General features: G+C 41.0%; 1 protein-coding gene across 4 annotated transcripts in view; it reads left to right on the forward strand.

The window, feature by feature from the left end:
- The window catches only part of wdr37 (WD repeat domain 37), a 135580-nt gene that overhangs the window by 37315 nt on the left and 75019 nt on the right, over positions 1-23246 (forward strand). For 2 of the 4 annotated variants that reach the window (XM_078232744.1, XM_078232755.1), the window contains 4 exons: positions 9017-9113; positions 9218-9313; positions 14637-14701; positions 16272-16355. In XM_078232744.1, coding sequence (XP_078088870.1) covers positions 9017-9113; positions 9218-9313; positions 14637-14701; positions 16272-16355 — 342 coding nt within the window. The remainder of the gene's footprint in view (positions 1-9016; positions 9114-9217; positions 9314-14636; positions 14702-16271; positions 16356-23246) is intronic. The other 2 variants (XM_078232764.1, XM_078232773.1) reach the window with 1 other exon arrangement.

The following is a 23246-nucleotide window of genomic DNA, read 5'->3' on the forward strand; positions in this document are numbered from 1 at the left end:
GCTAATCTCCACCCATACTGATTCTACTTCCTGATGAGTCAAGATCCTTTCTTGCTATCATGGTTACTCCTCCTCCCTTTCCATTCTACCTACCATTTCGAAATACTGTGTACCCTGGAATATTTATTTTTCAACTTGGGTCATCTTGTAATCATGTCTCTATAATGATGATTTGTGTGGACCTTATTCACTAATTGTAAATTCCCTATACTTGCTGTCCCTCTCTGCTGGTATTCACAGGTTAGGCTTAGGGATATTTGCTTTGGAAAAGAGGGGGCTGAGGGGAAACCTAATTCAAGTGTATAAAATTCTCCAGAACCAGACAGACTGGATAAGAAAGCCCTGTTCCCTTAGTTGATGGGTTTATAACCAGGGGGCACAGATTTATGGTTAGATGTAGGATGTTTAGAGAGATTCAAGGGGGGATTTATTTTCATCCCAAGGGTGGCACCTAGAACTCACTGCCTGAAAAGACAGTAAAGAGAGAAACCATCATAACATTGGTTGGCACAGTGGCTAGCACTGCTGCCTCACAGCGCCAGGAACCTGAGTTTGATTCCAGCCTTGGATGACTGTGTGGGGTTTGCGTGTTCTTCCCTTGTCTGCGTAGGTTTCTTCCGGGTGCTCTCCCACACTCCAAAATGTGCAGGTTTGGTGGATTGGCCATGTTAAATTGCCCTTTAGTATCCAAAGATGTATAGGTTAGGGGAATTAGCCATGGTAAATGTGTGGAATTATGGGATAGGGTCTAGGTCAGATGCTCTGACGGAGAGTCGGTGCAGAATGGATGGGCTGAATGGCCTCCTTCTGCATTGTAAGGGTTCTGTGGTTCTAAAAACACTCGGGTGTGCACCTGAAGTGTCATAAGCTATCAGGCTACAGGCTAAGAACTGGAAAGAGGGATTTGGCTGAATGGCTATTTGCCAGCCAGCACAGACACGCTGGGCCAAATGGCCACCTTCTGCGCTGTAAATTCCTACAATTTCTATGGAAGTGGAGCATAATGTGAAAAATGTCTGAGTTTGAGTTAAATTTCAACATGTGACAAAATATTTTTTCAGCCTTCAATGTTTGCCAAGTGCATGTTCATTGGTCATAATGAAATTGAGCAGTTCACCTTAGTGTTTTTGATAATTCATCCTGTTGATTGATTTGCTGGTTTATTGCTGATGTTTTTCTTGGTTTTGTGTAGCCAGAAAAAAAGGCGGCGCACACAAAATTTGGAGCAGATTTCTTAAAACATATTTTTGTGAGGTGCAGTTCATGTCTCTTTCTGGGCCTTTAACTGCTCACTGCTAAATTTCCTTCAGGCCAAACTTGTTTGGTGTTTCAAGAATTTTGCCTGAGGACTTGAGAAAAGAGAATGCGAGTACAATCTATAAATAAACGTAAAGTGGTATATCCAGGATACTACAGGCTGAGTAGCTTAACTTCCACTGTCGGCTAAGTATTAGAGGACATATCTTGCATAGGCAAACCCAGTGGGTATTATTTAGTTTTCTGTGGTGCTTTTTATGAAGTGTTGCCTAGGAGATTGGTCCACAAGGGTTGGAAGACTGACATATAGGTGGAGTGCTTCCGAAATATAACAAAAACAGAAGAAAGAAAGACATTCTGCTCTTGTAGAGGAAGAAAAGGGTTGTAATTTAAGATGAATCAACTTAGAGGGAGCACATTTCTTCAGAGATCAGTGTTGGAACTGTTGCTGGTTAGGATGTTGCATAGGTGACCTTTGAGATCAAATAGGAACTAATCTCTTCCAGGATTCTGATTTGCCAAACTGGGAGGACTACAAAAAACAAGAAATGGGCTGATCAAATATAGAAGGACTGGCTATGTCCTTCTGGAAATACTCAGCAGGTCAAGCAGCATCTGTGGCGAAATAAGCGGAGTATTTTCAGCATTTGCTGTTTTTACCCCGACACATAATACTTAGAGGTTTACAGCATGGAAACAGGCCCTTCGGCCCAACTTGTCCATTTATCTTTTCTTAAAATATTTTTTCAATCATAATCTGTTTATTCATTAGAAAGTATTTTATCTAAAACTTTAAGAACTTACAATTTAGAAAATATTCTGGTCAATTACACAATATATACAAAGTAGCCAGTTTAGGTTTCTAAACAAAGTTTATCACACCCAACACTGGTTTCTTCAGGAGTAATACTCTAAACTATAATGAAGCCACTTGTTGAGATTGGTCCTTTAAAGTCCAAGAAATACAGCAAGACAAACTTCCAATAACTGGACAGATTATAATATCTGAACTTTGCCACTAGAAGCACGTGAGGAATTCAGGTGGAAAACAACCACAATTTTCCATCCATTATGGATATGCCCAAATATCTTTTGGCAAGTGAGCATCTACACCAGGGCCATGATTTTGCAAAATGTTCCCTTTGAAGCACATCCTGCCATTTAAGCAGTCAGATTCCCTGACAGATGGTGGATGGATGATCTTCCCTTTGTTAAAAAGTTATTAGTTGGCATTTTCCTTTTCTGACACAATTTTGCAGAATGATATTTTATATCAAGACAAATACACTTGTGAACAAATACATACAAGTTGTTTGGAAATAAGTAATTATTTTTCAGTTGTATCTTGGGATATTTAATGGTTATCTTCGTCTACTTGTACGTTCAACTTTGCTAACCCAAGACGGTCACTTGAGCAGCCCAATTTCTTGTTTATCAAAGCCATGATGTGGAGATGCCGGCTTTGGACTGGCATGGGCACAGTAAATCACCTGATGAAGGAGCAGTGCTGCGAAAGCTCATGATTCCAAATAAACCTGAGGGGGATAGATAGAGTGGACGTTCAGAGACTATTTCCTCGGATGGATGTAGCTGTTACTCGGGGGCATAACTATAAGGTTCATGGTGGAAGATATAGGAGGGATGTACGAGGTAGGTTCTTTACTCTGAGAATGGTTGGAGTGTGGAATGGACTGCCTGCTGTGATAGTGGAGTCGGACACTTTAGGAACTTTCAAGCGGTTATTGGATAGGCACATGGAGCACACGAGAACGATAGGGATTGGAATAGCTTGATCTTGGTTTCAGAAAAGGTTTGGCACAACATCGTGGGCCGAAGGGCCTGTACTGTGCTGTACTGTTCTATGTTCTATGTCAAACCTGTTGGGGTTTAATCTGGTGTTGTGAGACTTCTTATTGTTTATCGTAGGCCTCCCAGTTTTGCAGTTTTCATGTCTGTAACCTTTCATCTGAATAAAATAACTTCAGATTAGTGCATGGTTATTTTCACAACACCAGCCAATACACAAAGCTGCAGCAAGGTTATGTTTCAATCTGTAATTACATGATAATGTAATTTTGGATTCAGAACTGGCTTGCCCACAGAAGGCAAAGAGTGGTTGTAGATGGGTCTTTTTCAGAGTGGAGGTCAGTCACCAGTGGGGTGCCCCAGGGATCTGTTCTGGGACCCTTGCTCTTTGTGATTTTTATAAATGACCTGGATGAGGAAGTGGAAGGATGGGTTGGCAAGTTTGCTGATGACACAAAGGTTGGTGGTGTTGTGGATAGTGTAGAGGGATGTCAGCAGTTGCAACAAGACATAGATAAGATGCAAGACTGGGCGGAGAAGTGGCAGATGGACTTCAACCTAGATAAGTGCGTGGTGGTTCATTTTGGCAGGTCGAATAGGATGGAAGAATATAATATTAAGGGTAAGACACTTGGCAGTGTGGAAGAACAGAGGGATCTTGGGGTCCGGGTTCATAGGACGCTCAAAGCGGCGTCGCAGGTGGAGGCTGTGGTTAAGAAGGCATATGGAATACTGGCCTTCGTCGATAGAGGAATTGAGTTTAGAAATCGGGAGATAATGCTGCAGCTATATAGGACCCTGGTCAGACCCCACCTGGGGTACTGTGCCCAGTTCTGGTCGCCTCATTACAGAAAGGACGTGGAAGCCATAGAACGGGTGCAGAGGAGATTTACGAGGATGTTGCCGGGATTAAGTGATGTGCCTTATGAGGATAGGTTGAGAGAGCTAGGTCTATTCTCCTTGGAGAGGCGAAGGACGAGAGGTAACCTGATAGAGGTGTATAAGATGTTGAGAGGTATTGATAGAGTGGATTCTCAGAGGCTTTTACCCAGGGCTGAAATGGTTGCCACGAGAGGCCACAGGTTTAGGGTGCTGGGGAGTAGGTATAGAGGAGATGTTAGGGGTACGTTTTTCACTCAGAGGGTGGTGTGTGCGTGGGATCGGCTGCCGGTAGTGGTGGTGGAAGCGGGTTCGATTGAGTCTTTTAAGAGACTTTTAGATAGGTTCATGGAGGTTAGTAAGATAGAGGGTTATAGATGAGCCTAGAAGGTAAGGAAATTGTTCGCCGCAACTTGTGGGTCGAAGGGCCTGTTTGTGCTGTAGCTTTTCTATGTTCTATAATGAAATTCATATAAGCAATTACAGATTCTGAACTGAGTGATTGGGACACATTCACAGAATCTTGTGCCTTTAATGTGCCAAGCGCAGATCCTGGGACTTGCTGTAAACTAATTCACCAAGTGTAAAGGCAAGCAGCCTCCATTTTGAAAGAGCATAAACAAAACCATCTGTGTATATTCCTCTTTTGGAAGAATGTTGTGCCATTTGTCCCTCAAGCTACTCGTTACGTTGTTTACAGTGAGTCAGATGACTTGTTTTGTAATGACAGGAATGGCTAGGGCAGTGTCTTCAATTCTTTTGTTAAAGTGAGGTCGAGTTCTTTCAAGGGCACAAAAAGCCCAATTGCTGTTGGTAAACATGGGGTGCAGCAGGTTATTCTTTGGTGAGGAAAGTTTGCAGCATCAAAACTCTTTGCAAATTGTAGGCTGCAGTGCATAACTCGAGATGGAATGCCTAGATTTCTTGTACCTTGGGTGTGATTGCTAAGTTGAATTAGAATCTACACACAGTCTGATTCCTGAGTCAGTAATGTCGCCGTTGGTTCTGAGTGTTTCTTTCTACATTACGAATGATTGGCCTCCTGTATCTTTTAACTACTTTTTTAAACACTGACACAATAATGTATGCAAACAATCTACTCATAATTGAAAACTAAAGTTTAAAAGTTTGTTTATTAGTCACAAATAAGGCTTACATTAACACTGCAATAAAGTCATTGTGAAATTCCCCTAGTCGCTACGCTCCTGCGCCTGTTTGGGTCAATGCACCCTAACCAGCACGTCTTTCAGACTGCGGGAGGAAACTGGAGCACCTGGAGAAAAGCCATGCGGACACGGGGAGAATTTGCATACTCCACACAGACAGTGACCCAAGCCGGGAATCGAACCCGAGTCCCTGGCGCTGTGAGGCAGCAGTGCTAATCGCTGTGTCACCGTGCCGTCCCTAACTAATTTATTTAAACAACTCATGAACTTAGTGCAAATAAATCAAGTTTAATGAAACTGCATGTCATACATGACATGAAAATTTAAAAATTATTTTGTAAAATAATTATTAAAATATTTGTGTTCAAAACTTGAGTACCATACAATCTGTGTGCTACACCAGACTTCAGCTAAATCCATAGTGAATGCAAAACGCATCTCTGTTGGTAATCACAACAAAAGAACTTCTGCAACATGGGTCAGCCCTCCGTGTAGAACCCTTAACTGTGTCAGATCTCGCTGCTGGCTCTGCTGTAGTGTCAATTTGTAGTGCAGTTAATAATCCATTCCACTTTTCACTCCTTGTAAAATGAATTATGGTCAATGCCTGCAGACCTTCAAACTAAATTGCCACGTTTGTATCATGAGTGGTAACAACTTTACACCAAACATTTATTGCAGTGGTTTTTCAATGTATAAATCAAAAAAACATTTGTTCGTTGCATTACAGACATTGGGTTTTGCAGTAAAAATATTAGCTCTATTATATTTAGATGCAGGCACTTTAAATGAGTTTCACGATTGCCAATTGTAGGACCGCATGGAGCCACTTCTCAAAAGGAGAACCAATCAAACAAAAAATCATGCCATTTTTTTGCCCTTGTAGATTAAAAACATAATGAAAAGGTGGAGTAATTAAAATTGGGGATACTCTGGAGGCTTGAATGGGAGGAGAGCAAATAACTTGAGGGGTTATCAGGAATATCAGAGGAGATTACAGGAATAAAAAGGGAGGGATTTGAATGGAAGGAAAAGGCATTGCTTAACTGGGAGCCAACAACAACTTACATTTTTAGAGCCCAATAAGGTAGAATAGTGCCTATCGAAAGGTGTTTTAGAAGGAACTGGAGGATGCATGGGTGGAGGAATTTGATATGTGGGAGGGTGGGGATAAATTGTATGGCAATCGAAGGATTTAAACACATGGATGAGAATTTTACATTGACTCTCAGTCCTCCAACGTATCCAATGTAGCTTATTAAGAATTGAGATGAAGGGTGAGTGGTACTTAATACGGGATAACATATAGGCAACAGAATTTTGAATGAGCTGATGTTGACAATGTGTGAAGGATATAAGGCTATCCAAAAGAGCTTTGGGATAGTTGGGTCTGGAAGTGTAAATGGTGTGGATGAGGCTTTGAACAGGGATGGAGATGGGTGACGTTACGGAAGTGGAATTAGGCAATCTTCGTGTTGAAGAGATTGTGTGATTGGAAGCTCAGCATGGTATGAAATACAACACTGCGAACAGGTTGGTTCTTATGAGGTAATTTACAATGGATGCAGCAGCAAGGAACTTGTGGCAGGTGCTAAAGAAGGTGGATTCAGTGTTTAACTGGAAGAAATCGCTGACTTAATTTCACTATTCCCGCAGTTGGTAAATTTAATGTACCGCCATTATATTTAACTCTGATTCCAGTGTTGTCTGAGGGGCGATGAAAGTTGCAGCACTACAAACTTTAATTTCACATCCAAGTAATAGCAACACTGCAGAATTACCAAATCAGCTGAGAACAAGTGAGAGACTATGAATGGGACCATGGCAAGAAAATAGCAGAGAATTTTAAAAATTGAAGTTTATCTACTTGCGATGGGGTGAATGATAATGTACTTGCGAGTTCCAGTCCTGACTTCCTTCCTACCCTGCTTTGGTAACCCTGCTTCTGCTTACCAGAGTTTTGAAGGAGAGCTGGTATCAGAACTTGATTCAGTCTCAAGTCTGAATATTAGGCAAATGTTTTAACAACAGAAGAAGTTGAGAGTGGTGCTGGAGAAATAGTGATGAGTGTCAAAAGCCCAAAGATGTGCAGGTTAGGTGGATTGGCTATGCTAAATTTTCTTAGTGTCCCAAGATGTGTAGCTTAGGGGGGATTAGTGGGGTAAATGTGTGAGGTTATGGGGATAAGGCAGGGGGAGGGTGGGTTTGTGTAAGATGCTCTGTTTGAGAGTCAATGCAGACACAGTGGGCCGAATGGCTTCCTTCTGCGCTATAGGGATTCTATGATTTTAACAGCAGAAAATTATCCAATATTCTTAGTCTTGTGAATATAGTTTTGGGTTTATATTGAGATGAAACTTCATGCTTTTACCACTCTCATCTAGTTGATGTTTTATTTGTGTGTGGCACTTGTCCCCCTGTATGTGGACCTAGGTTTTAAATGGTCAGCTCATGATTCCGAAACCAGGTTGGTTCCAAATCTTATGCCCATTTCACTTGCCGTTTCCTGTATACCTGAAGAACATCAGCTGCTCTGCCTTGCTTTAACTAACTCACCGTTCCTGATTTGACATTGGGACGAGCTGAGGCGTGCATCCTCTTGCCTGTTGATGAAAGATGGAACTGGAACTAACCTTTACACGCTTTGATATACATTTGTTTACAGAGTTACACATTATAAGCATACACCTCCTAACCCAACTGCAGTTTCAGTTTATCGGGCACAAGAGATTCCCTACTTAATACACAACACCTGCTTATAATTAAACATAATTAATTTACGATTAAGTCCGGGTGCTCTATTTAATTCTTTATTTTTGCTCAGTGGTAAATGGTCTTGCATTTCAGGCCTGTTCTCAAACTGCTGTGCTTCCACTCTGTGGCATATTGTTAGGAGAGGGCACCTAATGACAAGCATGCATTGAATTCAAACAAAGTGGCATTTTTCATTGGTTGAGCCCTGACATTGGCAGCAATTCATACTAGAATTAGCTGAGCTTTTGAATTATCTGAATGAATTTTCAATGCATTTTCATGGGAAGTGCTTTTTGGCATGATTTTACTTTGAATTAGCAGGCATCTTTAATAAAGTGACTTTGAAGCAGAGCAGACAGTACAGAGACATGATGATGGTTTCAGACCTTTCAGACTCTTCGTAATATTTATGAGTGCACACTTTAACGATTCCTGACCACTTTCAACAATTGGCTTAATCATAGAAATATTTTTATCAGTTAAACTGATGATGGACAAATCGATGTTCTGCCTTCACCTTTTGGCTTTACGTATACCATGACAATTTATTAATGATCTATTACATATTGCAGTGCTTTATTTAAAAGATTATTTCAAATAAAAGCCTCTCTACTAATGATCTACTTTGTGTTAACATTTCTTTTGTGTTGTAATGTTTGGTTGGCTAACTTCCTTTGCACCTCCTGCTAAAACTGGCTGTGCACTTTTTACTTCTGAATATTTGCTGAATATTTCAGAACTAACCTAATATCATGGTCGGTTTTAAACCTCAATCATTCACCTTTTCCCTGTGAAAGGCAACTTTGGAACGTAAATTTCATAGTGCTCAGAATTAGTACATTGAAATACGGAGCTTCCTTTTCACTGCAGACGTTATCCTAGTTGTAGAGGAAAAGCAATATTTTTCATCAGATATGCATTCAGAACAAAAGATTGTTGGCCTTCTGAATAAAGTAGCGATGCTCCAGTAACAACTAAGGCCACTGATCTACAGTGGCACCGATTTAAAAAAAAAAATTACTGTAATTCATAACAAGGTATGCTTTGTCTGTATAGAACACAAGAAACAAAACTTTTCACTATATGCTGATACATGTGACAATAAATCAAATCACAAAGCAAGTGACGCTTAACATTTATTTATTTTTCCCTAGGATTCCAAACTGCCGCCATCAATTCGGCAAACTTTGCTGGAATTATTTGGACAGATTGAACGCGAATTTGAAAATTTGTACATTGAAAATTTGGAATGTGAGTATCATGTGTGAACGGGTATTTGAATGACAGCAGGCAGACCAATTCTGTCATTTGTTGCATGGGAAATGAGGGATCAAACGTGTGTGCTTTCCTTACAGTGCGAAGAGAAATTGAAACTTTGAATGATCGTCTGACAGCTGAAGGTCAAACAGTGGATGGGGGAGATTTAAGCAAAGGACAGTTGAAGGCAAAAGGTTAAGAAAACTAAATTTTTAATTCTGTTCATATTAAGCATGAATATATTGACAATTTAAATAGATCAAGTGGTTGAACTTGCGTTTACTGTATTTGCAAGTTAATTTTTTGGGATTACTTCATGGTGGGCTACAGTTAGAACGTTCCATGTAGTTTGAACAAGCCATTCTCAACATGAAAAAAGTCCAGCGCATAATCACTGGATGATACCAGCGGTGGGAGAATATAATTGTGATGAGAGAACAATTCTATAAGTTTTCAGTTTTTATTTTAAGGAATTCTAAAAGTGGTTCTAATATTTGTTTGATTTCCTGAGAGTTCAAAAGGATAAATCAATAAAAAAGTATTATTAATTTAGGATTGGCAGCATAAGATCTTAAGAAATAGGAGCAGGAGTGGGCCATTTGGCCTATCAAGCCTGCTCTGCCATTTAATAAGAGCAAGGATGATCTGACTGAGGCCTTCACTCCACTTTCTTGCCTCATGGGTAATCTGACTGTGGCCTTCACTCCACTTTCTTGCCTGCCCCCATAACACTTGATTCCCTTGTAGATCAAAAATCTGTCTAACTCCACCTTGAATGTATTCAATGACCAACTTTCCAGTGCTCTCTGTGGAAGAGCCTAAGCGGAAAGTAAAAGATTAAAAAACATTTCTTTAAACAAAGGATTATTAAACTGAGATAAATTACAACATATTATTGTTGCAGTCGAGTCAATTATTAAGAGAGGAAAAACTAAGATGTTGAAGATGAAGGTAACAAACAATGGTGTGGGAAAGAATTAGAACAAAGAACGAAGAAAATTACACCACAGGAACAGGCCCTTCGGCACTCCAAGCCTGCACCGACCATGTTGCCCGACTTAACTAAAACCCCCTACCCTTCCAGTGACCATATCTGTTGTGGGAAAAATCCACTAGTAGTCAGACTTTGAGATTCAGAAAATGCGATTTATTAAATGGAGCTCCGGGAGATAAGGCACAAGTTCGTAGAACACCTTTTCTCACTAGAATGTCGGGAGCCGTCCATTTTTATACCCTTTACACAATGGGTAAACCGGTGATTCGAACATTATCACATCGTTTAAGCAAGTACAAACAGATATAGACATTTAACATAGTATTGTTCTTATATGAATGGGTACATTTCCTCATGTCTGTATCTATCAATGGTTAGTTTCGGCTCATTCAGGTGTTAATTGGTTTCCTCGCATTCATATTTTCCCGCCTTCCTTAAGGTTAATCTATCCTCTTTGTTTTGGGTTTTCCTTATCTTAAAAGATGTCTTGACCCTTGGCTTGGCTTCCTGAGGTGTTTGTTTGCTATGAGTCACTGTCTGTGATTTGGAAATGGCTTGTCTGTTAGGTTTTGATTTAAAGTGATTTCTGAACAGTGGGGGCCGGTCTGCCTTTTGGCTTCTTTCCCAGTTAACTCTTTATGTGCCAAGCAGCCATTTTAAAGTGTGCTCTCTTGTATTTTTCCCTCTACAATATCCCTCCATTCCTATCTTATTCATGTATTTGTCAAGACACCCCTTAAAAGTCACTACCTGCTTCCACTACCTCCCCCAGCAGAGAGTTCTAGGCACCCACCATCCTCTGGGTAAAAAAAAACTTGCCTCGTACATCTCCTTTAAAAGTTTTTAAAAAAAAGTTTATTTATTAGTCACAAGTAAGGTTTACATTAACACTGCAGTGAAATTACTGTGAAATTGCCCTAGCCATTGCACTCCGGCGCCTGTTCGGGTCAATGCACCTAGTCTGCACATCTTTCGGACTGTGGGAGGAAACCGGAGCACCCGGTGGAAACCCACGCAGACACAGGGAGAATGTGCAAACTCCACACAGACACTGACCCAAGCCAGGAATCGAACCCAGGAGCCTGGTGCTGTGAGGTAGCAATGCTAAACACTGTGCCACCTTGCCCCTCTCACCTTAAACCTATGCCCCCTAGTAATTGACTCTTCCATCCTGGGAAAAGGTTTCTGACTATCCACTCTGTTCATCCCCTTATAATCTTGTAGACTTCTATCAGGTCGCCCCTCAACCTCTGTCATTCCAGTGAGAACAAACCAGGTTTCTCCAACCTCTCCTCATAGCTAATGCCCTCCATACCAGGCAACATCCTGGTAAATCTTTTCTGTACCCTCTGGCGACCAGAATTGAATACTATATTCCAAGTGCAGCCTAACTAAGGTTCTATAAAGCTGCAACATGACTTGCCAATTTTTAAACTTAATGCCCCGGCCGATGAAGGCAAGCATGTCTATGCCTCCTTGACTACCTTCTCCACTTGCATTTCCATTTTCAGTGATCTGTGTATCTGTACACTCCGATCCCTCTGCCTATCAATACTCTTAAGGGTTCTGCTATTTACTGTATATTTCCCATCTGTGTTAGATCTTCCAAAATGCATTACCTCACATTTGTCCAGATTAAACTCCATTTGCCATCTCTCTGCCCAAGTCTCCAACCGATCTATATCCTGCTGTATCCTCTGATGGTCCTCAATTCCACCAACCTTTGTGTCGTCCACAAACTTACTAATCAAACCAGTTACATTTTCCTCCAAATCATTTGTATATATTACAAACCGCAAAGGTCCCAGCACTGATCCCTGTGGAATGCTACTTGTCACAGCCCTCCATTCAGAAACACACACTTCCACTGCTACCCTCAGTCTTCTATGACCCAGCCAGTTCTGTATCCGTCTTGCCAGCTCACCTCTGATCCCGTGCGACTTCATCTTCTATACCAGTCTGCCATGAGGGACCTTGTCAAAGGCTTTACTGAAGTCCATGTAGACAACATCCACTGTCCTACCCTCATCAATCATCTTTGAGTTTTTCGAGAAAGTGACAATCAAGTTAGTGAGACACAGCCTCCCCTTCACAAAACTGTGTTGCCTCTCGCTAATACGTCCACTTATTTCCAAGTGAGAGTAAGTCCTGTCTTGAACAATCCTCTCCAATAATTTCCCTGCCACTGACGTAAGGCTCATCGGCTTGTAATTACTTGGATTATCCTTGCGACCCTTCTTAAACAAAGGAACAACATTGGCTATTCTCCAATCCTCTGGGATCTCCCCTGTAAGAAGTCTCACAACACCAGGTTAAAGTCCAACAGGTTTATTTGGTAGCAAATACCATAAGCTTTCGGAGCACAGCTCCTTCGTCAGATGGGGTGGATATCTGTTCTCCAACAGTGCACAGACACAGAAATCAAGTTACAGAATACTAATTAGAATGCAAATCTCTACAGCCTGCCAGGTCTTAAAGGTACAGATAATGTGGGTGGAGGGAGCATTCAACACAGGTTAAAGAGATGTGTATTGTCTCCAGACAGAACAGCTGGTGAGATTCTACAAGCCCAGGAGGCAAGCTGTGGGGGTTACTGATAATGTGACATAAATCCAACATGCCGGTTTAGGCCGTCCTCGTGTGCGGAACTTGGCTATCAGTTTCTGCTCAGCGACTCTGCGCTGTCGTGTGTCGTGAAGGCCGCCTTGGAGAACGCTTACCTGAAGATCCAAGGCTGAATGATCTCCCCTGTAGCCAGTGAGGATACAAAGATTTCTTTCAAGTCCCCTGTGTCAATATGAAACTGGTGCTAGCGTAGTGTGATGGACCAAGTGATAGTTTATTGTGCTGAAATATTTGTACTACACTTTGTTTGGATGAATTGTATCCATTAAGTTGTGCACTGACAACTTTCTTGCCTTTGAGCTTAAGTAACATTCATATGTGGAATATATCAAATGTAAATAGGCATTTGGTAGTACAGAATTTGACAATTGCTGAAAAAAGAGACATGCTGTCTCAGCTTTCCATCTTGCACTCATCAGGACAGATCACAAGATTACCAATAATAAAGGGAACAACATTTTATACTGGGTGAGCAGAGTGTGCTGATTGGCTGGGAAGTGGACTCTGATTGATAGAGTAATTGCCATGGAGGATGATTGGTAGAGTAATTGCCATTGAGAATGCAGCAGGGAACAGTTAGCTGCCAAGCTTTTGTTCAAATTCAAACCAGGTTGGTTGACGTTAAATATTCAAGGTATTGCCATGGGAATGAACCAGGGAATGGCTTCCTCCAAGCTTTTGGTTCCAGAACCAAGATAGCTTTGTTGTCAGTGATGGGATGAGACAATCAACAGAATGCTACTGTTGAAAGAATAAAGGCTTGGGAAAGTTAAGGCTGGAAGAGGCCAAAGTAGTGGAATGAGGTGGGAATTGAATGCTTTTTTTTCACTTGCAGCTTGCATTTCACATTATGAATTAATAATGGGTGATGGCACTATTCTTCAGTCCCAAGTGCAAGAGGATTTTGTTAGATTCAAGTGAATTTATTGTGACATTAAATTTCTACCTATTGTCCTCTGCTATATAACTTTATAGAACCTTAGTTAGGCCGCACTTGGAATATAGTGTTCAATTTTGGTCGCCACTCTACCAGAAGGATGTGGAGGCTTTGGAGAGGGATTTACCAGGATTGTGCCTGATATGGAGGGCATTAGCTATGAGGAGAGGTTGGAGAAACTTGGTTTGTTCTCACTGGAACACTGGAGGTTGAGGGGCGACCTGATAGAAATCTACAAGATTATGAGAGGCATGGACAGAGTGGATAGTCTGAAACTTTTTCCCAGCGTGGGAGAGCCAATTACTAAGGGGCACAGGTTTAAGGTGCGAGGGGCAAGGTTTAAAGGAGATGTACAAGGCAGATTTTTTACACAGAGGGTGGTGGGTGCCTGGAACCCGTTGTCGGGGGACGTAGTGGAAGCGGACATGGTAATGACTTTTAAGGGACGTCTTGACAAATATATGAATAGGATGGGAATAGAGGGATATGGTCCCCAGAAGGGTAGAGGGTTTTAGTTAAGTCGGGCAGCATGGTCGGTGCAGGCTTGGAGGGCCGAAGAGCCTGTTCCTGTGCTGTAATTTTCTTTGTTCTTTGTTCATATGCCATATTTTAACCTAAACATATCATGTATTTTGCACACAATGTGGACTTGTGATCATGCCCAAGTTTGTGATTTGCAAACATGCCATGATCGCTTATTCTTTTAAGCTTTATTCAGCATGGTCCAAACAGTTGACCAGTTATATTTTTTTTAAAAAAACCTTTGGTGAATTGCTGGCACTATTTGCACTAGGCTTTGTCTTAGTGGAAAGATGCTCATGAGAAAATAAAGTACTTAATTTTTTTGTTCCTTTCCCTGAAACACTTCATATTCATCTTAAGTCTGGCTAAGAATTGGTTCAATGTCTGTCTCACATACAGCATTCAATGGTTGACAAAAGTTCTGATTGTATTTGTGTAGCCAGCCACAGTACCAGCCAGTTATCTCAAAAACTGAAAACAACTTACAAGGCCTCTACTAGCAAGGTATGTCATTGATATGTATTCAAAGCATGCCGTCATAACTTATTGAAATAAGATTACAGCAGAAATCACAAATTTAAAGTTATTTACTTTTTTACTCTGTTAATTTTTCAGTTTAAAAAAAGTACACATTAACAAATGTGTTTTGTGATTTTTAAAGTATGTATATACTTTGTGTCAGCCGTGGTTTAGCTGGTAGCACTCTCACCTCTAAGTCACAAAGTTCCAAGTTCAAATCCCATTCCAGGACTTGAACAGAAAAGTCAAGGCTGACACTCGAGTGCAACACTAAGAGGGTGCTTTGCAATTGAAGGTGCTGCCTTTCGGATGAGACCTTATACCCAGGCCCATTTTCCCTCTCTGGTGGGATTGTTTACACCCATCTTACTACTCAAAGAAGAGCAGCAGAATCATCTGCAATGCCCTGGTCAATGTTTATCCCTCAATCAAGATCAAAAAACAGATAATCTGGCCATTATCACATTGATATGTGTGGGAACTTGTTGCGCGAAATTGGTTGCTGCTTTTTCTGCCTTACATCAGTGACTACGCTTCAAAAGTACTTCATTGACTGTAAAATGCTTTGAGAGATCCATTATGTAGGGATTTGGGCTTTATATTAAAACAATAGGAGTTTTAACAACAACCAGGTTAAAGTCCAACAGGTTTATTTGGTAGCAAATGCCATTAGCTTTCGGAGCCCTGCTCCTTCGTCAGATGGAGTGGATGTCTGAAATATCTGGATATCTTTATATTAAAACCCAGAGTAAGAGAATTTTTGTTGAGGAAAGAACACTACCTTTAATTTTCCTAACAATTTTCTGTTCACCCGCTCGAAAGGCAATTATTTTCACCCTGGCAAACCTGTCTATACTGGATCCACTGATCTTAATGTTGGATTCTTATGGCAATCCTCAACCCTGTGGTAATTTCTTCAGTCATTAGCTAAACCTAATACTGAGTTCTCATGGCCACCCCTCAACCTGTAACAAATATCCATTGAACGACTTCTAACCCAATATTTGCAACTCTTGACGAATGGAAAGAGTGTTCCTGGCTTCCCTACAACAATCTCACCTTAATTTGTACCTCTAATCTGAAGTCCTCCAAACTTTTAGTCCTCAGGCCATTCATCTAGCCAATCAGCCTCATTGCTTTGCCTTGTGTTTATTGCTAAGCTAGACTCACTGGAGCCCAAATGTGTAAATGTATCCCAGCTATAACTCCAATTCACTCTACTTATTTATTAAAGTTGCATTGCTGTATTTGCCAACTTTAAAACTTTCTTAACGTACCTCAATATTCATAAATCATCCTAATAATACATACAAATTAAGACTTTTCATCACTAAGCCTTATGTGCAGTACAATTTCATAGTATAAACCTTATTAATTACACAAATGTGGCAACAAGGTGAGGTCTAACAGGTAGTTGTGAATGCAAATAAATGCAAGTCTTTTTTTTCTGTCTTTGAACTAAATGTGCTGCAAATTGATCTGGAAATAGTATAGTCTTGCAACTGTGTTCTCAGCAAGCAACAAATCTCAGTCTTTTCTTCTGCTTATGATATAGCGGTCAAACTCTTTCCCAGGCAAAGCAGTTGGAGCACGCAACTTCAACATGGGAAGTTGGGAGTTGTGGGGTGGAGATTCGTGGGTAATTTATTTTCCAGTGAATCCATATGCATGTTGCATCCCCTATTGGTAACAGTGATGAAATTGCTGCAGCCTAGTGGACTTCGAAATGTGTTTTGGAAAATATAACTTAAAATTGCTTTTGGTACGTAATAAGTTTTTAAACATCAGTAACCTTGTGTATGTATGAGATGTGATTAACAGCAGAGAATGTATACATGTTTGTGACTGACATTAATTTTGTCCTTCTGTAACTTGAGTGTAAAAACAGTAATAGAATATAAACTTACTAACAAGAGGTAGGGCATCAACTTTCATAAAGTGTTATTTTCCACAGTTTGGGACCAACAGTATGTTCGATGTGATCTCCAGTGACTTTTATAGCTGCGTAGGGTTCTGGAGGAAGAAACTTTTCTAAGCGTGACTTCTGTCCCCATGCTAGAAATACTGGAATATGCTCGTAAGTCTCCTGTGGCATTGCACATTCCAGATTAAAAATAAAAGGAGGAAAATTTGAGACAAATGTGGATCGGATATTAGAATTCAGGAATGTTCAAGGGAGAATCTGCCACAGAGAACAGAGGAGATTCATAGATACCCGTACTAAAACTGAAACTACCGGGAGGCAGACAGGAGTTGCTTCAGTGCCATTCATACATAGGAGGCCTGAATCATCATGACATGTTATTGACAGCAGCAGTAAAGGAATTCGCATTATAAATGACCTCTCACCCCCTTTATTATAATAAAAATAGCTCCAATTTTTATCAATCGTCTCATAGTTAAAGCCTCTAGCTTTTGGAATCACTTTAGTGTAGCACCGTTATAGCTAACACTAGTTATACAGAGTAGAAGGCAATGATGAGCCACTTACTTTCTGCACTGGGGTGAAAAATGAGGTCCAGGAAATAATTGGTCTTGGATCTATGGATGGGTCAAGTGATCCTGTTCTTAATGTCAAACATGCAGACAAGCTTTTGGAGTCACCTTAGTGTAGCACTGTTATAGCTAACAATAGTTATTCAGACTGAGTCGAAGGCAATGAGGAGTCACTTACTTTGAGCACTAGGATGGAAAATGGGTCCAGGAAATGATCTTGGATCTATGGGTGGATTGAGTGATCTTGTTCTTAATATCAAACTTGCAGACAAGCTGCTGGAATGGCATATGGGGAGCCCTTGTGGAGTAGCTTCCATATTTTGGTAATGCCGCCTTCCGATCTTACGCTTAGTTTTGGTGAATAGGGGATTAATACTGCTTATAACATTAACAGGACTGAGAGGCCAGAGGCCCAGGAGACCAGTGTTTTTTTGTTGGAATCTTGCAAGTGTGTTCTGGTCTGTTGGTTGGGGAGTGGGATTCTGTGGGGAGAATGATTCCCTGGATTTATGGCTCCTCATTGTAATGCTTTTCGTTCAGGAAACATATTCTCCAAGTGCAGCAAGTTAAAGCTGAAGTGCTTATCTTGAGTTTCACTTTTTATGCTGAGGTTTTTATATACGATGCCTTAATCAGCTTGCCTTGCACTACCATAGAGAAGGTGCTTTAAAAGATGAATCAAACCACGTGTGTTCACACAGGACCATAGTACAGCTAAAGTCCAAGTCTAACTCTTAAAAAAGGCATCAAAGAATCTTTCTCGCTAGTGCGCAAAGTCTGATATAAAGATGAATTAGCGAAAACAATTTTATTTAACTTTGTCTGTATTAATATGATTAGGACTGCTGCAAGTTACTGTGTAAGCAAACTGATCTTTAATGTTTATCAACAAAATGTCCAAAGGTGTGTGGGTTAGTTTGATTGGCCATGCTAAATTGCCACTTAGTGTCAGGGAGACTAGCAGTGTAAATATGTGGGGCTACAGGGTGAGGGGCTGGGTGGGATTATGGTCGTTGCAGACTTGATGGGCCGAATGGCCTCTTTCCGCACTGTAGGGGTTCCATGATTCTATGAAAATCTAAATCATCACAATTACAGCAAAAATGCATGTGTATCATCGTATACTAGCCATAGCTGAGTTTTACTTAGTAACAATACAACAGTGCCACAATCACTACCTTTGATGTAGTATAGATGAGCAAAGCTTTTTGTAGTTTATATTCAACGCAATATTGAGTTTACTTCCATTGTTCAATCCAACATTCCATCCAACTTCTCTCTTCGTGTAGCAGATTGCTGTGACATCAGTCTGTTATCTGGCATGTTCTCGCTTAATCTCTTGAATTGTCTACTTTGCACCCTAGCTTTAGCTGATATTTCATAAATAGACAAAAGGAGAACAAGAGAACAAGACAAACTTGTCATGATCTGATATGGTGCAATCTAGATGCATCATCCACCCCCACATTTTCCTCTCTCCTATAGTCATGCAATTTCCCCGGAGAAAAAGGAAAATTCAGGGCAATTTAAGAAAACAACAAGTGATAATTCTCCAATCCCAAAAGATAATCAAGCGTTAGGAGACAGTATCTTCCCTGCTGGTAGTTATATTGTGCCTTCTCTCTGTGTGTAGTCCAGGGATTTGCAAGCTTAATGGGCCATGTTTTAGTATCATGCACTCGATGGCACAATCCAGATCATCTTTCTTTCATTAACTCTATTTGATAGAGTTCCTGAGGTTTTGCCACTTCCTATCATTCTAGAATTCAGGCAGCTCTCTGTGTTTGCTGTCCAACAGCTAGCTTTATACTGGTGCTGTTATAATTTTGTTGAAATCGTATGCTTTCATTTTTATAGAGAGCTTTCTATATCTGATTGCTATGAGACATGTTCTGAAAATCAGTCTTTTGGCAAAGGCTGCATTCTGTTTCTCCATCTGGTCACTATCTCAAAGAACTATTAAATTTGTCAAACACAGTTTACTTTTAACACAATCATCCTTTCTGCACTTGATTATTATACGCATTTCAAAGTGCATTCTTTTATTATATAGAATCCCTACAGTGCAGAAGGAGGCCATTCGGCCCATTGAGTCTGCACTGACCACAATCCCACCCAGGCCCTATTCCCGTAGTCCCACATATTTATCCTGTTAATCCCCTGACACGAAGGTCAATTTAGCAGGGCTAACCTACCTAACCAGCAGATCTTTCGGATTGTGGGAGGAAACCGGAGCACCCGGAGGAAACCCACGCAGACATGGGGAGAATGTGCAAACTTCACACAGACAGTGACCCAAGGCCGGAATTGAACCCGGGTCCCTGGCATTGTGAGGCAGCAGTGCTAGCCACTGTGCCGCCCACACATGCCGCACTACTCTATAATTAGTGTTAGCTATAATGGTCATACATATATTTTTAGTCCATTTGCTGTCTTACCATACTATTGACTCCTGTTTTAGTTGTTTTCAGATGCTTTGCTGTATTTAGGAAAACCAAGGCAGGATAATATCTGTGAAACAAATTCAGAAAAAAACAAAAAGAGAAAAGAAAAAGGAAAGGATAAAATGTGTTTGATTTCTACTTCACAAAACTGATTGTACATTGAGTTAGATTACATGATGTGGAGATGCCGGCGTTGGACTGGGGTAAACACAGTAAGAAGTCTCACAACACCAGGTTAAAGTCCAACAGGTTTATTTGGTAGCAAACGCCACTAGCTTTCGGAGCGCTGCTCCTTCGTCAGGGGAGTGGGAATTCTGTTCACAAACAGGGCATATAAAGACACAAACTCAATTTACAAAATAATGATTGGAATGCGAGTCTTTACAGCTAATCAAGTTTTGAAGATACAGACAATGTGAGTGGAGAGAGCACAGGTTAAAGAGATGTGTATTGTCTCCAGACAGGACAGTGAGTGAGATTTTGAGTTTGTGTCTTTATTTGCCCTGTTTGTGAACAGAACTCCCACTCACCTGACGAAGGAGCAGCGCTCCGAAAGCTAGTGGCGTTTGCTACCAAATAAACCCGTTGGACTTTAACCTGGTGTTGTGAGACTTCTTACTTAGATTACATGGCCAGTGCAGGAGTCAACTCTATATTTTTATAGCTGCTGTATTTTAACTAAAAAAATCTGCCATCTACTTGATTCCTTTCTGCACTACATATTGCTACCACATAGTGGTAGTGTTCTATTTGTGTTTTCCTGGCCTCATCCATGTTAACTCCTATTTATTGATTAAATAAATTCTTAAATTGTCAACTGCGCATTTCCTGTTTTATGTCATGTGTGGACCCCCAAAACTACCATTTCAAGACGTTTTGCGATAGTTAAAAAAAGCATTGTAGTCAAGATGTTCAAGATCTTCTAGCTTTTGAATGGTACAATTTTCTTTTGCTTTCTTTATTCTTGAAGGTGTTTTCTACAATTGAGTGGCTTTAGTGTATGATAAAGTAGACACAATTAAACCAAAAAGATCAATCAATTAAAGCACTGAACAAACATTTGTTACATAGAACATTACAGCGCAGTACAGGCCCTTCGGCCCTCGATGTTGCGCCGACCAGTGGAACCAATCTAAAGCCCCTCTAATCTACACTATTCCAATATCATCCATATGTTTATCCAATAACCATTTGAATGCTCTTAATGTTGACGAGTCCACTACTGCTGCAGGCAGGGCATTCCACGCCCTTACTACTCTGAGTAAAGAACCTACCTCTAACATCTGTCCTATATCTCTCACCCCTCAATTTAAAGCTATGTCCTCTCGTGCTAGCCATCAACATCCGAGGAAAAAGGCTCTCACTATCCACCCTATCTAATCCTCTGATCATCTTGTATGCCTCTATTAAGTCACCTCTTAACCTTCTTCTCTCTAACGAAAACAACTTCAAGCCCCTCAGCCTTTCCTCATACGATTTTCCCACCATACCAGGCAACATCCTGGTAAATCTCCTTTGCACCCTTTCCAACACTTCCACATCTTTCCTATAATACGGCGATCAGAACTGTACGCAATACTACAAATGCGGCCGCACCAGAGTTTTGTACAGTTGCAGCATGACCTCCTGGCTCCGAAACTCAATCCCTCTACCAATAAAAGCTAACACACCGTACGCCTTCTTAACAACCCTATCAACCTGGGTGCCAACTTTCAGGGATCTATGCACCTGGACACCCAGATCCCTCTGTTCATCCACACTACCAAGTATCTTACCACTAGCCCAGTGCTCTGTATTCCTGTTACTCCTTCCAAAGTGAATCACCTCACACTTTTCCGCATTAACTCCATTTGCCACCTCTCAGCCCAGCTCTGCAGCTTATCTATGTCCCTCTGTAACCTGCCACTTGCCTCCGCACTGTCTACAACTCCACCGACTTTAGTGTCATCCGCAAATTTACTAATCCATCCTTCCACGCCCTCATCCAGGTCATTGATAAAAATGACAAACAGCAGTGGCCCCAAAACAGATCCTTGCGGTACACCACTAGTAACTGAACTAGTTACGATCCCAGTTGATGTTTTAACTGAACGGGAAGATCTCAGAATGGGACCTGGCTGGAGGAACAGAGCTCGAGAACTGTTAATTAGTTTTAACAACCAGAAAAAAGTTTATCAAACATGAAAAATTATACAATACTCCTTTACTGCTCCTTCGCTTAATAAATGCACACAGATTTTAAGATGAACATGGATTACAAAGTGCATCTTCAGCTAAGGTGCACCTTAAGTTACAATGGTCTCATAGAATCATAGAAACCCTACAGTGCAGATAGAGGCCATTCAGCCCATTGAGTCTGCATCGACAACAATGCAGCCCAGGGCCTACCCCGGCATTCCCATATATTTACCCTGTTAGTCCCCCTGGCACTTAGGGCAATTTAACATGGCCAATCAACCTAACCCACACATCTTTGGACAGTGGGAGGAAACTGGGGCAGTTGGAGGAAACCCACGCAGACATGCGGAGAATGTGCAAACTCCACACAGGCAGTGACCCAAGCCAGGAATTGAACCCAGGTCCCTGGAGCTGTGAGGCAGCAGTGCTAACCACTGTGTCACCATGCTGCCCCGTCTTATTAACACAAAGTTCCTTTAGCCACACAGATTGGCTGTGGTCAAATACACACTTCACTCTGAATCCAAGTTAGTGTCAGTGGATTTCACCTCAGAATCCCCCCAGATGTTTGTCATATGAGAGTCTCCAAACTCCACTCCCAAAAGCACACTTTAAAATCTTCTTTCACAATAATGCTTTCCCTTAACACTTAAACAATGACACTTTTAAACAAAGCTTCCGCTCCACTGTAACAGTGAATCCAATCCAGGAGTTTACACCAATCCCTTTAGGATTTCTTTGTCTTGACTGCTGTACAAACTGTTCACAATTGCTTTAATTGTCAATTCCCAAACTCTTATTAAAATGGCATCAAAAATTTGAGTTACCTCTGACGTATGCTGCCCCACTTTAAATCTGGTTGTTGCAATTGTCTCTGTGGGTGGGATTTTCCGGTCGCGCTCGCCCCAAAACCAGAAAGTCCTGCCTGAGGTCAATGGACGTATGATTCCCGTGGCGGGCGGGTTGGGAAAATTCCTCCTCTAACTTAGAACACTTACTTTGCCTTTCCTTGAATTCTTCTGTTAAACACCTTGGTTTCTGTTCTTTTAACTGTGGTCATCTTAGACATTCTTTCTGTCCCAATTCCCCATTTTCTTTCGACTGTAACTTGTTCTTAGGAAGCCTACATCTTTGTAATTCCCTTGTCCTGTCCCCAACTGCAATCAAATTCAGCTAAAACTAAAACATAGAAGCTTTATTACCTTACAAGGGTCTCCAGTTGCTAAGCAATGACTGCTGCTACTATTTATTCTTCATGTTGTACCTCACTCTAAGCACAATGGAAACACAGTTGGAACTTAACCAATCCCCACACATACAAATGTCTTTGTCCAGCATGAATCTAACTTTAGGTTTTACCCTTCCAGGTTCAGAAACATTACATTTAATGCATTAAAAACAATACCTTATTT

Source organism: Mustelus asterias, chromosome 2 (genome assembly GCF_964213995.1).
Source record: "Mustelus asterias chromosome 2, sMusAst1.hap1.1, whole genome shotgun sequence".
Lineage (NCBI taxonomy): Eukaryota > Metazoa > Chordata > Chondrichthyes > Carcharhiniformes > Triakidae > Mustelus > Mustelus asterias.